The sequence below is a fragment of the Plasmodium berghei genome, assembly GCF_900002375.2.
Source record: "Plasmodium berghei ANKA genome assembly, chromosome: 13".
In the NCBI taxonomy this organism is placed as follows: domain Eukaryota; phylum Apicomplexa; class Aconoidasida; order Haemosporida; family Plasmodiidae; genus Plasmodium; species Plasmodium berghei.
The window spans coordinates 2,194,073-2,212,893 of NC_036171.2; the positions used below are offsets into that span (position 1 = coordinate 2,194,073).

Here is an 18,821-nt window from a genome sequence, read left to right on the forward strand (position 1 = left end):
TAGTATTCATTTTTCCAGAGAAACAAACATGAAATTTCTTGTTCTGTTTTTTAGTTACAGCATATTTGCTCTGCCTTATTCTAATTTGGTGTACGGGATATCAAAGGATAGAAATTGCTGTGAATATGGAAACTCTGTTGATAGCAGTAAAATGCTATATATAGCTGGATCAGTAAGAAAAAGAAGAAAAACATTTGAAAAAAAGATAAATGTTTCAAATTTTGAAAGGGAAGGAAATGCAAATGGATATAAATATATTGACAATAAAGGAATATATGCCACGAAACAAAATTCGGAATTCGATGAAGTTAGAAATAAGGAAGCAAATGAGAACAATAAAAATGGCGCCATTACTGTAAATAGAGAAATCATAATTGAAAGCGAAAATAAAAATAATAACAATAACCAAGAACAAAATATTAAAGATTGTTATACTAACGAAAATGCACAGAATGACGGAAAAAATAAAAAGGTGAAAATACCGAAAGTTGGAAATGCAATGCCAGAAAAAAAACCTGACTGGTTTCATGTCCCTGCACCAAATGGTGAAAAATATAAAAAACTAAAATCAGATTTAGGTAAATTAAAACTTCATACAGTTTGTGAAGAGGCACAATGCCCTAATATTGGAGAGTGCTGGAATATAGGAACAGCTACTATTATGTTATTAGGTGATACATGCACACGAGGTTGTAAATTTTGTTCAATAAAAACTTCATCAAAACCACCACCCCCAGATATTAATGAACCTTTTAACACAGCTAAAGCAATTTGTGAATGGGATATAAATTATATTGTTTTAACTTCAGTTGATAGAGATGATTTACCTGATGGTGGTGCAGACCACTTTGCTAAAACTGTAGAGTTAATAAAATTTTCAAAGCCTAATATTTTGATAGAATGCTTAGTTTCCGATTTCCAAGGAAATATAGATTCAATAAAAAGACTTGCATTAAGTGGGTTAGATGTATATGCCCATAATATAGAAACTGTTAAACGTTTACAGAAGTATGTAAGAGATAAAAGAGCTAACTATGAACAATCACTATTTGTATTGAAAAAGGCAAAGGAAATTAATCCAAACTTATATACTAAAACTAGTATTATGTTAGGGTTAGGAGAAACCCAAGAAGAAATACTACAAACTATGAAAGATGCTCGATCGAATGGCATAGATGTTATAACATTTGGACAATATTTAAGACCAACTAAAAATCATCTAAATGTTGTTGAATATATTTCACCGCAAATGTTTAATTATTATAAAGACGTTGGTTTAAAAATGGGTTTTAAGTATATAGCTAGTGGTCCATTGGTTAGGTCATCTTATATGGCAGGAGAATATTTTATGAAAAATATGGTGGAAAAGGGAAGAAATCAAAAAAATCAACAGATTAAACAGGTAGAAGTCAGCAAATAAAAAAATATAACAATTATATCATGGAAACCTTTTTTTTGCTGTTCTATATTGAGATGAGTTGATATTAGTAACAGAACTGGACAAACTTACTGAATGTGTCTAGAGGGAAATAAAACACCGCGAAATCAGCGTCTTCATTCAAGTGCATGCTTTTTTAGTCAATGTGTTTGTTCTGATGCATGCATAATTCTTGTTTGTACTCTATGCGCATTATTTTTTACTTATATGCATAAACAGTTTTTTTTTCAACTTATATGTTTTTTATACGTATATCAATGCCATATTCCTCCAGTTGTTTAGTTAATTGAATTTTTGCACTAAAAGTACTTTAGAGTTCAAAGTTTAAAAAAATTAAAAAAGGCATAGTAAAAAACAACGAAACAATAAATATGAGATCTTATTCAACAAGTTTGAAAATGAATAGTAACGTCCGATTCGTTTTCCCACCATACTGGAAAGTTATTGCTCTAAAAACTCCTGTATGATGATGGAACTTTTAGTGATGATTTGAATGTCTGGGCGTCTCTGTAATATAAGTTTAATTTTGTTTAAAGGTATTTGGAAATCCTTAGATCGGTTTTCTAGAGACATAAAGACATCGCTTATGTCGTCACAATTATAAGTATCACTTAGAAGTGAGCTAGTTAATTTTGTAACTTGATTAATCCAATTATTTTTATTTGGTAATGGCATTTTTTTATTTTTGACATGGTTAATTTTATTTTTTAGCACATCAGTGTCACATGTTAACAATTTTATAAGTTCATGCAAATAAGGCATGGAATATAACAAAGTATTAGAGTCGCTAAGTTTAGTAATATTTTCTGTTGTTCTGCTTAACTCATCTATTTGCTGTAAAATAGTATGAGAATTTCCAAGAAAAATATTAAATGTGTCTTGATTGTGTAAAAATGTAACTCCTTGATCTATTAAAAAATTTATAATAGATTGGTCCAATTTATGCAATACTTTATTAGCGATTTCTAAAAATATATAATCAAATACAATTTTTTTAATTTTATATAAATTATTTAATATATATTCATGAAAAATATTATGAGCAGTAAATAAATTATAAATTCGGATAGATATAAAATGATAGAAAGCGTCTAAAAAGTTACTAAGCATTTTATTTTGTAATGAGACAAAACTTGATATCATTTCTTTTATATATTTTTTATATTTAAAATTAAATAAATAAGTATTTATAGAATATATAGAAACATATAACAAACAAGTAGTAGTACATTCACTAACTAAATCATTAATATTATTCCAATGTTTACGAAATTCATCTTTAACAATTATTAATGTGTTTTTTAAAACATTATTTATATAATCTTCCATAAATTCACTATTATTTTCAAAATGTAATAATCTCTTTGTTATATTTTTTAACAATTCTATAAATATATCACCATATTCATTTATACAATCATTTTCTTCTAATATTATATTATTTTTTAATTTAATACAACAACTATTTTCAGACATATCATTTAGTATATTAGAAAGAAATTCGTTTTCTATTAATATAAAAAAGTCTCGAACACATATTCCTCTAATTTTGATACTTTCGTTAGAGTTATGTTTTTTATTTTTGTTCATATTTTTTATTGATATATCATCATCTGAATAGTTGTATTTATTAGTTTCGTTTCCTTCTACTACATTTTCATCTTTTACAAATGTACCAACTTTTTTTAAATTGTGTGTAAGATTTATAGAATCTGAATTATTATCAAACGAATTATGCACAGATTCGATATTCAATAACTCAACATATGTATTTGTGAAAAAATCTTCCAATAAATATTTACAATTATAATTGTCATATACAAACCATTTATTATATATCATAATAATATGATGGATAAAATTGAAAAACGATTTTTTTATGTCATCTTTATATTTTTCATTCAAATAATACATGTTAATAAAATACGAAATTCTACTTAGTATATATAATCTGCAATCTGCAATAATTTTATAGTTTAATTTTTTCATTGCTTTTTCATAATTTATTATTTCATAATATATATTTCTTTTTTCTTCATTTGTCATATTGTTATACATTACGTAGTATGTTCCTACCCTTACCTCATTAGAATTATTTTGTGTATCAATAAATTTATCAACATTATATTTATTACCTTTATCTCTGTTTTTATGGATATCCATGTGATCAGGCTCATAAATTTCATCACAATTTTTTTCGATCGTTTCGAAAGTGTTATTCCCATTCTTATGATTTTCACTGAACTTTTTATGCATGAAAAAATCTTGCAACGCATAATGAAATATAACGTTTTTGTTTAAATCCATTAAATTATCATAATTTATTAACATTTTAAAAATATAACTACTTATAATAGATTGATAGAATAAATATTTCAAACCCCATTCAGGTTTTTCAAACTTAAACAACGGACTTTCATGATTTTGGAAAAATGATCTAAAAAACTGAATTATTATTTCGGCCATTTTATCAACATAGCTCATTGAAGGTTCACATTTTTCAAAAGAAAATGGCATAATCGGATGATCATATTGAGCATCTTCATTATCATTACTATCACTATTACTACTGCTGGGTTTTTTATTTCCATTTTGTCTATTTATATAGGTTTGTATTTTTTCAATTAAATGCCAACTAAATATTATGTTGACAAATTCAAAGCTTTCTTTTTTTATCAATGAAATGTATGCATCATTAAATATGGTTGAACTATTAATTGAATCTATAAATGTTTTTTTTTTTTTTTTTAATTTTTCTTCAAGCAGATATGCGGGTTTATCATCCGTATTGTTATTGTACATTGGAGGCATAATAGAAAAGTTATCAGAAAGAGTATCTAAGTTAAGGATATTATTCATAGGGTCGAGTCCAGTATTATATGTTGTATCTTCCTTTCGATTTTCTGATACTACAATTTCCTTATCAATTTGATTTTCAATTAGCCCGTTCATGTTATTTATAATTTCTTCAAGTGCATCAATAGAAACATGAGAAATATTGTTTCCCCATTGTATACTTGATAATAATAACTTGATTTTATTAAAATAATATTGTGAAATTAATGTTATAATAAATTGTATATCTTTAATTATCACCCATTTTGTATTTGTTTTAAAAATGTGTATTTTTTTAACAACATCTAAAATTAGGTATAATGAATTATCATAATTTCTATTAACTGCAAATTTTTTTGCTTTTTCTAAATTACTTAATGTATTTTTTATCGAAATAAGATATTCTTTTTGTTTTTTTAATTTTTTTATTATTTTTATTTCTTTTATCATATGCTCAATTATATTTGTGTTATTACTTTCTTCAACTATTTGGTTATTTTTTAATTCTTTTTTTATATAATATATTTTATGTAAATTATCATTTTCAATTTTTATTTCACGCCCTGCTTCCATTTCTAGTTGTGTTTTTATTTTACTAATTTGGGATTTGCTATCACATATATATATGTCAACATTTTTATAAATATGTTCAATTTTTATATCTTTTAACTTGTCACTGTTAAGATATTGTCCAAGTAATAGTATATTACCAGAACAGTATTTTAAATATTTATTATTTTTTAAGAATATATTAACTGTTTTGTTTTCATTTGTGTTATTCCCATAACCATTGATGCATATTTGATTAAATAATACCTTTCGATATGTTTCGTTTATCCCATTTTTATCATCACAACTTTTTTTCCCAAAATAAATATTCTTTTTGCTTCTTTTTTTTAATTGTTTTTTTAAAAAAATTGATAACACTTGTTTTATTTTCTCTTTGGTATTTTCAGTGTCTTCTATTTTTTTTTTTTTTTTTTTTTCCTTATAGGATATCGCATTTTTTAAAACCCTTTCAATATTGTTTTGTCTGTACTCATCTTCGTTTTTCTCTTCTTTCTTTATTTGGAGTGTATCCTTTCGATCAAAATAACTAGCGATGAACATTTTACTGATTTTTCGCTAGTTAATAAAGAAAAATATCACCTTGCTTATTCTTTTCTTAAGAAAAGGGTGTGAGAAATATTTATATTTTAATTAATTTAAAATTTTAACATTGTAGTTGTAGCTCTTTTATTTTAATTTTTTATACATATATGCCTATATGTTGGTATAAAAATTATATATTAATTGGTTTATGTAGTTATTTTCCACGGTGGCGTATATTTAAAAAAAAACATATATTACATATTCAAGATTTGGCCGTTTATGCCAATACTCAATTTGCTTTTTCTCTCTATATATACAAGGGAAAAGTGTATTGTTCTGCACACTTTTAATCATTCCCTCTATTTAATGTTCAAAAAAGTTTATCAGTGTGATTAATAACTTTTTTGTTAGTTCCAATTGCCAAGTAAAAAGTATTAAAGCAAAAAAATAAAAAACAGAAAAAATCTTTTTATTACTAAAAACAAATTATTAAAACTATAAATATACTGATATTATTTTTAACAAATCTAATTTTTTTGGTGGCTTTTATAGGCAATTTTTTTGAATTATAAATGGGCTTATTAATGCATATATACATACGCGCATACATATATAAATACAAAATTATAAAAAAGTGTGAAATATCACTTAGCATCAATCCCGATTTATGTTATATTATATGCAACTTATTTCTCTAATTATTAAATTAAAAGTTTTTTTTTTTTTTTAATTCAGGAATATGCTTTGTTACATTTAAAATTTGTATAAATATATAGGAGATAATGCCTCAATAAAATACTAAGCATTTTTGGAAAATGGAATTTTTATTGCATATTATTCTTCACACAGTTATTTTCATTAATTATTACGCATATATGTGGTTTAAATTGTTTTTCTTTATTTCGTGCATTATTTTTTCATTATTTTATAATATTTATGATTTATTTGGTTTAATAATTGTTTTTAAACAATTATAGCATTTCATCATATTGAAATTTCTCGAATAAAAAAAAACAAAAATAAATTTGTGTATATTATTTTGTTTACATTTTTTGCGATTTTGAAAAAAGAACTAAATGGTATATTTCTTTTATATTTGTTTTCATCCATATTTTGTCTCCAAGTTGTAAATCTTTTAAATCACATGCTTTAATGTATCACTTTTTGTCTTTGTTAAGTGTTAACATATATATATGTCGGTTTGCATTACTATTGAATGAATAAATAAATATAATATACTAATTTTTATGCGATATATACAAAATGGGTAGGATCATTGATTCGATACTTTCAGGGGGCGTTTTTTTAACAGCCACATTATTAACATACAAATATCTTAAAGACAGAAAAAGGAAACTAATAATTGAAGGACAATGTGAAGCTAAAAATAAATTCAATATCGATCTGAATAAAATAATAGAAAAAATGAAAAATAAAAATATTATAAATATTGATGATATAAATGATGAAGAATTGTTAGTAATTTTATTTACAGCAAAAACATTTGAAAAAATATTAAGAGATAAGAAGGACTCCAAATATTTGAAAGATAAAGTTTTCTGTAGCTTATTTACCGAACCAAGCACACGAACGAGATGCTCTTTTGATTCTGCTATTTTAAGATTGGGTTCAAAAGTAATAAATATTACGGATGTAAATTCAACTTCCTTTTATAAAGGAGAAACTGTGCAGGATACTTTTTCTGTTATGTCAAAATATGTTGACGGAATTATATACAGAGATGCCTCAAATGTAATACAAAAAATATATTGTGCATAATCCATTCACACGCATGCATATATGTATGTGTATTTAGCAATTATGTGTATTTTATTTATTTACTTATGATTTTTTTTGAAACTTTAACAGAATAATATCGAATTGGCAATTGAAACATCAAGTAAGCCAATAATCAACGCGGGGAATGGAACTGGAGAACATCCAACACAATCACTTTTAGACTTTTATACAATATATAATTTCTTTCCATATATTTTGAATAGAGATCCAAACAAACAACTTAAGGTTGCATTTGTTGGTGATTTAAAAAACGGAAGAACTATTCATTCTCTTAGTAAATTACTTAGTAGATATAATGTTAGTTTCAATTTTATTTCATGTAAATCATTAGATATTCCTGATAATATAATAAATATTATATCTGATAATTTGAAAAAAAATAATTTTTATGACAATAATTCTATAAACAAATATGATAATTTAGAAAAGGGATTAGAAGGTACTCATATTGTATATATGACAAGAATTCAAAAAGAAAGATTTTCAGATATGAGCGAATATAACAAATACAAAGATTCTTTCATTTTGGATAACAACACATTAAAAAACACAAGACCCAACGCCAAGGTATATAATATATACATATAACATATTTTTTTTAATTTGACATTTTACATAGACAGTACAAAATGACATATCTCTTACATTCGTTCATATATTTATTTTATGTTTAGGTCCTTCACCCCCTTCCGAGGGTTAACGAAATAAAAATAGAGGTTGATAAAAATCCTAAAAGTGTGTATTTTTTGCAAGCTGAAAATGGCCTATATGTACGAATGGCGTTATTATACCTTATTTTCTCATAAATATGTTTGTGTGAGAATGAACACAAAATTAGTAGAAGGATAGGAATAGACAAATAATAGATTTTATTTGTATAGTTATGGATACTTATATTTATTTAGTAACTTTTTTTTAACTTATATTTTTTTTTAATAATGAATATATAGATAATATGAACAAAAATCATACAACTATTTATGTATATTTGTTCAAAGATATATAATATATCAATAATTTTCTTGTTTTTATATGTATGTTTTGAAAGATCCATGTTTTTATTTAAGATAATGAAAAATGAAAAAAAATAATATTCACATTTTTTAAATATTTAAAACGATAAACAAATGAATATAGTATAATATATATAGAATTGTATTCTAAACACAATTATGGTAAAATATTAATTTATTAGTATTTCTTTAATGTGTCTTTTTTGGAGAGGATACTGTTTTTTAAAAGAAATAACCTAATTACGAGTATATAATAGAATACTAAATAATTGGTATGTATGCATAGCTTATCATTGGAAAGATACAACAATATTAACTATATATTTAATAGCCATTATAATAGTTGGTAATATATTTATTATAATTTAAAAAAGAAGAAAATTTATTCAATAGCATATTTTTGTCTAATATTATCCTTAAATGGATAAGCATATTTATAAAAAATTATTTTTTATATATTTTTTTGCATTATACAGTTAAAAAAAGTGTAATGAAAAATGTATTAATTGACAAAAGGCACATTAATGAAGAAATGTCTGCATTACTGTCAATGTAATAATCCAAAAAACAAAGCAATACTTTTTTCACATTTTTTTTCAAAAGAGGTAATTATGTATACTTTTGTGTGTTCGTGTGTACGAATTATTCATGGGACATATATGAATTGTATAATAAATTTTAAATGCACATATATTTCCAATTCATGTGCAAACCTTTTCCATATATTCTACTGATGTGATACGTACTATAAAGTTGATATATGTATTAAAAACATATTTAAATTTGTTAAAAATTATGAAAATACGTACACATACAATTTTTTCAACAAGTGCGAATATTTTATTATTCATTTATGCATATTTTCATCACAATGCTTTTTCTCATGCTATAGTTTTGCACGATGCATAGAAAAGTATAAATAAATAAATAAATATATATATATATATATATAACATTGCTTTATTATTATATTATTTTTTATTTAACTATCGAACAATTTTCCTTCAAATATGTAGAACATGATATGTGTCTCCATTCCATATAGAGAAATTAATTTTTGTGTTTCAAAGTATATACAAAATATATTAAATATATATAGTTATTCATATATTTTTCCCTTTTAGCATTCTTATTAGATACTTTATTTCTTTTCGTAAAAGTTTCACATATTATAATTACCACTTTAAAAAGTTAATGCTTGCATTGTAATTTAAAAAATTATCATTAAAGGAAATAGTCACGTATTTTATTATTATTGCATAATAAAAATTAATAAAAAAAGCAACATGAAAAAAAATATAGCGTTATTTTAAAAAAATACATATAAGCGAAGAAAAAATGTATAAAATACCAATTTCAATGGAATACATTTTTATGTTTTCTCTTTTTCTCTATTAAATACATACTCATATATATTTATTGTTAATACTTCATAGATTTTTTTAATAACTATAGATATTTTTTAGTAAAATTATTCGGTATATCCTCCTAAATTTTAGCACAAAAAACAACAAATAGAATTATAAATAATATTTATTTATAGTTAATCCATTTAGCTAAATATTCGTTTATTATTGTTCATTAATACATAGTAAACAGTGATGCTAAAACTATAATTTATATAGCATAAAACTTGATATGAAAAATACCCATTTCAAGTTCTTGTTTCATTAATAATATAAATATAAATATATTTTCTCTTTTTTACATAGAAAAAATGAATATCTTTAATCATATATATACGTGAATTTAAATATGCTTATACAATTTTTTTTCTATTAAATATTTCCGAAAATTGTATAGATATATCATATATATAATATTAAATAATTATAGGTATAATAATATCCTATGTATGCCCTTTCGGGCTAATTTTTGAAAAAAATAGCACTTATATGTCATAAAATATATATATATTTTTGCATTGGTATATAATATTTTTACGCAATACATTATTTTATAAGTTTTTTTTTGTCTATTTCATTACATTTTCATGTAAACTTAATTATATTAGTTTATATAAATAATAATAAATTGTATGTTACTATTTCAATGCTATAATATATGAATTATATGCATAATACATTATAATACATAGCTATATATAAATGCATAATTTTTCATAATTTTTCATAATTTTCCAATAGTCGAAATTTATAAAAATTGTAAAATAAAATAATATTTTATATTAATATAATAAATGTTTTTAAGTTTGATATCGTTCAAAATAACAGTAAATTAATAGGAATGTAGTAACATATATATTACAAAAAAAACATGATAGCAAAAAAAAATAGATAATAACGTGATAATAGAAAATAAAAAAAAATTCTATATTATATTAAAGTAAATTTTTAATTTCTAAATACAATAAAAAGGGAATTAAAAATATATATAATTGAAAAAAATATATTTATACTATAAAGAGGATTATTATATAAAAAATTGAAGAACGTTGTTAGTAATAATTAAATAATTTATGAAGGGGAAAATTTAATATTATATAATAGAAATATGAAATATACGTTGATATAGTTAAAAAAAATATATTATATAGAGAAAGTATTACAAATATAAATTTGGCAAATGTGCGTAGAGTTATTTTTATAAATATATATATATATTAAGGTAAAAATATATATATATTGATTAGCGTTTTCAAGGAAAAGCCACCAAGTGTAGAATAACATTGGAGCGTTTAGTACAAGTCGAATAAATTTTATAGAGTATTGTGTACAGGCGTATATTCGTGTAGGCGTATGCATATATATGCATAAATTCCCCACACTAAAATATGCGTGTACGAATATTTACTCAAACATAGAAATATCTAAAATGACATCAAATGAAAATGACACTTGTCATATAAAATACATAGGTGTACTAAATAATGAAGAATTGAATGTAGATGATTATACATATAAAAAAGGCATTAAAAATAACTATTTGCATAAAAATATTGGTATATTGAACACATGCGAAAAAAAAAATGTTTCACTTTTTCAAAGAATAAATAATAAAAATATGGAAAGGCAATATAAGTATATGCTGTATGCATTGAAAACACTTAATATTCAAGATATTAAGAATGATGACCGTGGAAAATTAAAAAATATAATAAAAAACTTGCATTATAAGCAGTTAATAAATGCTAATAAAAATATAAAAGATGATAAATATGTTATGATACATAATAATGATAGTTTATATTATGATTATTTATCGATTTTTTTTTTGAATAACATAAAAAGCGAAAGAAAAAAAAAAAAATTAGATGCAAACTTATGGAGTAGGCATGCAAATAATTACGATAAAATCATTATGTATGTAATGAAACATTTAATGAAAAGGAAACAGAAAAAAAAAAAAAGAAAAAAAAAAGAAACAAATAATCAAGAATTCGAAAAAAATAATTTAATGAAAAAAATAAAATTTATATTTTTTGAAAAATTGATAAAAAATTCAAATCAAAATGAGCTAGTAAAATATGTGTTCATCATGGAATATATAAAATATATGAGTGACGATATAATGGATCAAATTATAAATCAAATATCTCATAGCTTGAACGATAAGACCAATCGAATGAGTAATAATTTGATATATTCTGAAAAAGGAGATAACGTATATCGTAACAAACGCATAAATATGATGCTGATACCTGATATGGAACATTTTTGGAAATATTTTAATCCAAATGATGGCAATAATACTATAATGGATATAAAGAAAGCCATAAAGGGCAACCTTGAAAAAATAAAAAGAATGTTAATTCAATATGTGTGCAATTATAGTAAGATTCAAACATCTTGCTATTATAATGACGAACATAATCATTATAACCGCCGTAGTAAATTCGTAAAAAGTAAACCTTTTAGTAATAGCTGCTACAATAAAAACAATTTTGGTAATAAACTAAACGTCCGAGATATATTGAGCGTAAAACGAAATGATAATTTAAAGCCCAAATTTAAGATGCTAAAAAAAGGGACAAAAAAAAATTTGAATAAAAATATATCCCATCGAATAAGTGCAGAATATTATAATAGAGAAGAAGAAAAAAAAAATATAAAATATGAAAATAAAATATTCCCTAACGATGGTAGTCGTATTGCTAATTATTTAAAAAATGAAAATGGTTCAAACATGAAAATTTATTTATATCCTTATATATATAAAGATATGATGAATTTTTTAAATGCATATCTCATGTTTTCTTTTGAGATGCTAATAAATTATTATGTTTATAAAAATATAGAACATCGTTTTGGAGATCGTTACCAAAAAAATATTTTAAAAAGAGAATGTGCTAATAAAAATGTTAGTTCTAATTATTCTACTAACCACCACAATATAAATACTACCAATGAAGATAATAATTTAAATTGTAATAAATTTATATTGGTAAATAAAAATTCATTTGCTTGTAAATTATTAAATCATTATATTTTTTTGGAAAAAGAAGTAAATGGTCTTTCTTCTAATGCGATGGATATATCATCAATTGCTCCAAAAAATATTGACAAAGTAAATGGTTCTGGCAAAATATGTTATATTTATCAATTATTAAATAATTTATCATGGAGCAATACGTTTTATAGTAATCGTCTTAACAATATATCAAACAAATATGAAATCGATCTCATTCATAATAAGTTTTATTATGATTATTGTGATAATTTTATCGGAAATAATATATTTCCTAAAAAAAATAGTTATGTATTTGCGTATTATAAACATTGTTCTACTGGTGGAAGCAATCATTGCAGCAGTGATGGGGCAGATGCAAATAAAAATAGTAGTGGCGGAAATTCAAATGAACATCAAAAATATACATATAATAATAATTGCAATGATGGAGGATGTAACAACAGTAGTAGTAGTATTGGTGGTAATAATGGAAATGAAGGGGATAAAGACAACAATAATAATGAAGATAAAAATGATGGGGAAAAAAATGAAAATGAGGAAGACGATGAAAAAGAAGAAGAAGACAATGAAAAAAATGAAGAAAATAATAAAGAGGGACAAAAAGATGGTAATAATAGTCCCCATAATAAATGTATAGATGAACATGAAAATTATTACAAGTTAATAAAAGAAATAGAAAATTTGGAGAAAAACGAAAGTGTTAATGAAACAAAAAATGAGACTAAAAATTACGAAGTTTTAAATAATTATTGTGAATATAATAACAAAATAAAATCATTAGATCCAGACAAATCAATAATAGGAACTGAACAAAATTACATTGAAAAGGAAGACGATATAAATAATAATCAATTATTGCATAATACCTCTCCTAATATGGGGCATCCGTTAAAATTACCTCTCCTACCCGAAATGAGTCACCCAAATTCATTTTCAATATCTTCCCCTCGTTCGCCTGTACAATGTGGGCAAGAATGTAATATAGGTGAGGGTAGTAGTTATGATATGAATAATTGCTCCGTAATAAATTTCAACACAACCAATGGTTCAATGCAGCAAGAAATCAAACCCTGTTCAGGAAAAGGGAGCCCTATCCAAGTAAATGATCCCGATTTTGAAGAAGCATGCGATATTAGACTTATGAATAATGCAGAGAATTTGAAATTTTCTCAATCTCCTCCGACAAGTTCATTACATGCATCTACATTACACTTAACCGACGTGAATGAATTAGTTTTATCACCTACTCAACAGTTATTATATTCTAATAGCCCAATAAAATCACCCAATAATTTTCCAAGTGCAGGGTCACCTGTTTTCGATGCTAATTATAGTGAAGAACATATGGAAAAGGTTGCATCTAACTACTTGGCTTCTTCTCCTTATAGACATGATATATTTTCTGAATATGGAGTATTGGGTTCTTTTTTTGAATCATTAGAAGAACTAGAAAGTAAAAGCGATAATAGTGAAACGGGCAGTGGTAATGAAACATTCAATTATAACTTTTCTTTAAATGGGAATACAGAAGACGATAATAATAATAACAAATCAAAAAAGGGGAATATTCAAAGAGATGAAGTTATTTATAATTTTAAAAAAAATAATAAAACAAAAGTTTTTCATGCATGGTGTAATAAAGGGGAGCACGAATTAAATTATGATAATAAAAAATTTAATTCAGTTATAGACTGGATAAATTATATTGAAGATTTAATGTCAAATATGGAAATAGATACTGAGTTTGACGAAAAAAATAATATGGAAATTGGTAGTGATAATATTGGTTTTATTGGTAATACGGGAAATGGTGAGGGCAATATAAACTCTATAAACAATTCTATGAATCAAAATGATATGATTGGAAATTATTATAACCCTGAAAAATTAGGCCAAATAAATATGAACAATACATATGAGAATAGAGATATTTCGTCTGGCTTTGTGATGAATAATAATAGCAATATTAATGAAACAAATTCTCTTATACATAACAATGCAGATGAATATTACAATAACGAAAGGGGGGATATTGGCAATATAGAAGAACATAGTAAAGGAATGGATGGATTAAGTATGCATGTAAATATTATTGAAGGTAATAATTTTGATGTGAATACATTTGATGTGGGAAATTATGACCAAAATAATTTTAATAATTATTCTCAGAATATAGTAAATGATCAAGTTGATAAAGGAAATATATATTATGGTGCTAATAATGAAGGTTCTAATTTTAGAAATCCACTAATTCAATATGGATGTGATAATAATAGCAATATTGGTAATAATAACTATGGAAATAATTTTGAAGGAGAAACAAATTTACTCCCTTTTTATAACAATGCAGAAGATAATGTAATTTATAATACTAATGAACAAATACAACAAGAAGGGAATAATGATTTTTTTTCAAATTTTGAATTAAATGATAATAAAATAGCTAATGGAATGCTTAATGGCGATATACATGATACTAGCGGTTTTATATGGGATGATAATAGAGATAATGAATTAAATAATAATGATGATCCGAAAAATTCCAATATAAATTCTGTTGGAAATCCACTAGGAATGGTTAACACTGAACATTTCGATTCTTTTGTTGATTCGAATCTCGATCGAGGATAGAAAAGGAATAAGCAAGAACATGCAAGTTACGAAAGAAAAAAGCAAAATAGTGAAGAAAGAATAATGAGTACATATTTAATTTTTTTTTTATCTGGTATTCCCTTTTTCTTACCCAAATATGCGTCTAGACACGTATATTGTACATATATACCACATTTGAGAAATTCAAAACATATATGCATTATACATAATACACATATTGTGCCGAGAAAACAAACAATGTACAATGTTTTGTACGAATTGATACGGTCATCGTCTACACACGTACAAGCATGCACATATATATAATTGCGCAATTTCGTGCATTTTTGATAAATGCCATAAATATTAATTAAATGTATGATTCTTAGTTTATTTTATATGTTTATGCCCTTTATCCCAATTACACTACTCTTCTTTTTATTTGCATTTACTTTTGCTTATCATTATGGTCATTACTACCTATTTATTCTACATAATTTGAAAAGTTAAAAATTTTATAAATATAATATATATAATTAACTCATTTGAATTTGTAATTAAAACGATACTATGTTTTCATTTCGTTTTTTGCATATTTTTTGCTACTTTGCATTTTTTCTTTTTTTTCTCTCTTTTTTTGTGTTATATTTTGCAAATTTTAAAAACTATATTATCACGAAATAAAAACTATATATTATTTAAAAAGAAAATAAGCATATATTTACTGAAGTATATACAAAGGAACTACACATATATGTTGTTTATATATGTATATATATATAAACAACATATATGTGTGTATGCACACTATTTTACTAATTTAGACAACTATTGAACTAAAATATAATTATTAAAACATCGTTTCATCGCATAAACGACTAATAAAAATAATTATAAATTCGAATAGTTATGTATGTACACTAAAATAACAATTTTAAGTTACGACGCATATATATTTGTTCATTTGCTCCGTTACATTTACGAGGTACAATGAAATCAAGGACAAATATATATTGCGCACATTATCTAACCGCAATTATTATATACATGAGATAGTTTCTATTTTCTTTACTTATTTTTTGTTTAATTACAATTTTTTTATTATTGTTGTTGGCGGAATATATATAATATATTCAATGCTATAACATTTCCGCTTCGTCATATATATATGTGAATAGCAAGATATAAATATCTGATAAAATATAAAAATGGAGAAAATCGATAATATAAGGAAGTATGATAATTCTCTGTATATAAAATGATGATATAATTTACGTTAAAATATTTTTTGCTGATTTATTTATTTTTTTTCCAGAAAATATAATAAATACTATGATATAAAGCTGGAAAAGTTCAAAAAAAATGCCTTTGAAATTATTGAGTATAAGGATAAGATAATAAGAATGCTATGCGCCATATTGGAGGTGCAAGGAGTTACAACCGTAAACATTAAAGAGTTTGTTTCAAGTAATACATCCTTTATATATATAGAAAGCTAAGAATAATAAAACCCACTAAAAAATATTACATTAACTAAACAATGCATTCAATAACCATTGATTTGTGTAGGTACCACATATCAAATAAAAGACCACTTACTCGAAAACAGTGAATATGAGTAATACGAATGGAAAAAATAAGCGATAAAAAAAAAATATATTCTTTATATCTGTCTATATTATTGTTGTTTTTTAAATTAGACTAAAATCTAATAAAAAGAAAACATCATCTCGAAAAAGAACAGTAATAAAAATGGAAAGAAAAATAGACTGAGCATGCACATATATGGGAAAAAATAACATATAAATATGGATATTTATATTTTATAATTATACAGAAATAATTAATTTACGTCATTCTCTTATCTACATGTTTTTTCTAAGCTGATAAATATTCCAGAGTTCAAAAAGTCAAAAAGAAACAAAGAACTAAATATATTTTCAACTCCAATTAAAAAAGACGAACAATCATATAAAGATAACAATTTATCTGATTCTGTTTTAAGTTCTTATAAATTATCATTAAATGATAAAACCTCTGAAAACAAGATAGTGGAAAATGTAGTATCTATGCATAACAATACAATGTTATCTCTATTAATGTTCCGTTGAGCATTTATCAACTTATGTCTCAATATTTTCTTCAACGTTTTATTATATATATATATATATATACCGCTTTACACTTCTCAGATAAATTCGAGAAGCCTTTTTGTTAGAGAAAGTAATTTGGAAGATCTTTTTATCTATCTCCTCATTCCGTATCAGTAAAATTATAAAATATATGCACACATGCATATAAATTAATTTTTTTTGCTTCTTATCTTTAGTAGACATAGAACAAGATAGGGTTCAAAGTGAAACTGAGCAAGACAGTTTTAGCAGCAGTGACCATATAAATAATGGCGAATATGACCAAAATTATATAGAAAGTGTAAAGAAAAAAATAAAATTAAAAAACAATAATAACTTAAACTTATTAGAGCAATATTTATTTGCATGATTGTTCAATTATATAAATTGCTTTAGTGTTCATAAAAATTTCATTGTTTAAATTGTTCCTTTTTCCCATAACATATATTTATGTTTATATTCATTTTCTTCTTCTTTTTTCAAAAAAGCATAAGAAATCGGTAGAAAACGCCAAAAACCCTGAATTAAAATTCGAGGATGGTTATAAAACAAGTGTTAGAAAAGAAGTTAATAATTCGAAGATATTATCCAAAAATAAAGATATCTATACAGAGGAGTGTCAACTGGTATATTTTATTTGAATAAGTAGATAAAAAACATATGTGTATGACATGTAAATACATTAAAAATGTACGCATTCCTTTCAAACTTGAAATTCAGTGTTTAATGCCCAATACGGAATCTTTACATGGAAACTTCCCTCCTGTTTTTTATAAGCTAAGTTGCGGTATTATATTTTTTTCATGTTATTTTCAAGTATATATATGATTTATTTCCTGTTAACACTGTTCAATATATGTAATAATTTTATCATCATAATAATTTTTTTTTTTTTCTCAAGATCATATTTTTCATTTAATGTGTGTCTATGAAACTGTAATAAGAAGAGAATGTAGAAAGGTATGGAAAATGCATTTAAGTTCGTTAAAAATAATGTTAGCTACATTGCAGAATGTTATGATATCTTATGCTCGAAAGAAAGCAAAAATCGATGGTTATATAATACTCGATCTACGTCTGAGTGATTAATATTGTTTATTTTTTCTAAATACTTTTTAAACAAATTTCGTGATTGAAAAAAAATATAAAAAAATTAAAGTTAATTAACATAAAAAAATGATTCATTAATATTATTAAAAAATATATATGAACTATAACATATATATATATATATATATATGCATATATTTATCAATGCATTTTTTTCTTTTTACTCCATTATAGACATGTTGTATTTGTCACGCCGAATTAAGTGAAGGAGACAAAAGTGAAATAATAAATAAAGTAAAACATGAAAAAAAAGAAAATGACAAAAAGAGCAAACTCTTATTTAAAGCCATGAAATTGCAAGAAGAAAGCAAAGATTAAAAAATAATAAATTTGCAATAATACATATAAATCGATTAATACCTAATATCATAGCTTATT

At 23.8% G+C, this 18,821-nt stretch overlaps 5 protein-coding genes across 5 annotated transcripts; 4 read left to right on the plus strand and 1 right to left on the minus strand.

The window, feature by feature from the left end:
- Positions 1 to 28: 28 nt before the first annotated feature.
- PBANKA_1357500 (lipoyl synthase) lies at positions 29 to 1,420 on the plus strand (the record flags this gene model as incomplete). The annotated part of the gene is made up of 1 exon (XM_034567212.1): positions 29 to 1,420. One exon carries the CDS (start codon positions 29 to 31, stop codon positions 1,418 to 1,420), a length of 1,392 nt encoding a protein of 463 aa, XP_034423731.1.
- A 459-nt stretch (positions 1,421 to 1,879) lies between these two features.
- Positions 1,880 to 5,383, minus strand: PBANKA_1357600 (conserved Plasmodium protein, unknown function; the record flags this gene model as incomplete). The annotated part of the gene is made up of 1 exon (XM_034567213.1): positions 1,880 to 5,383. The coding sequence occupies one exon, from the start codon at positions 5,381 to 5,383 to the stop codon at positions 1,880 to 1,882; it is 3,504 nt and encodes a 1,167-aa protein (XP_034423732.1).
- Positions 5,384 to 6,628: 1,245 nt separating this feature from the next.
- Positions 6,629 to 7,971, plus strand: PBANKA_1357700 (aspartate carbamoyltransferase, putative; the record flags this gene model as incomplete). The annotated part of the gene is made up of 3 exons (XM_034567214.1): positions 6,629 to 7,117; positions 7,235 to 7,732; positions 7,840 to 7,971. 3 exons carry the CDS (start codon positions 6,629 to 6,631, stop codon positions 7,969 to 7,971), a joined length of 1,119 nt encoding a protein of 372 aa, XP_034423733.1.
- Positions 7,972 to 11,013: 3,042 nt separating this feature from the next.
- Positions 11,014 to 15,240, plus strand: PBANKA_1357800 (conserved Plasmodium protein, unknown function; the record flags this gene model as incomplete). The annotated part of the gene is made up of 1 exon (XM_034567215.1): positions 11,014 to 15,240. One exon carries the CDS (start codon positions 11,014 to 11,016, stop codon positions 15,238 to 15,240), a length of 4,227 nt encoding a protein of 1,408 aa, XP_034423734.1.
- Positions 15,241 to 16,409: 1,169 nt separating this feature from the next.
- On the plus strand, positions 16,410 to 18,761 carry PBANKA_1357900 (conserved Plasmodium protein, unknown function; the record flags this gene model as incomplete). Its single annotated transcript, XM_034567216.1, has 11 exons — positions 16,410 to 16,435; positions 16,517 to 16,668; positions 16,771 to 16,819; positions 16,902 to 16,944; positions 17,085 to 17,261; positions 17,394 to 17,424; positions 17,531 to 17,634; positions 17,822 to 17,959; positions 18,054 to 18,120; positions 18,235 to 18,293; positions 18,618 to 18,761. 11 exons carry the CDS (start codon positions 16,410 to 16,412, stop codon positions 18,759 to 18,761), a joined length of 990 nt encoding a protein of 329 aa, XP_034423735.1.
- Between the last annotated feature and the right edge of the window lie 60 nt (positions 18,762 to 18,821).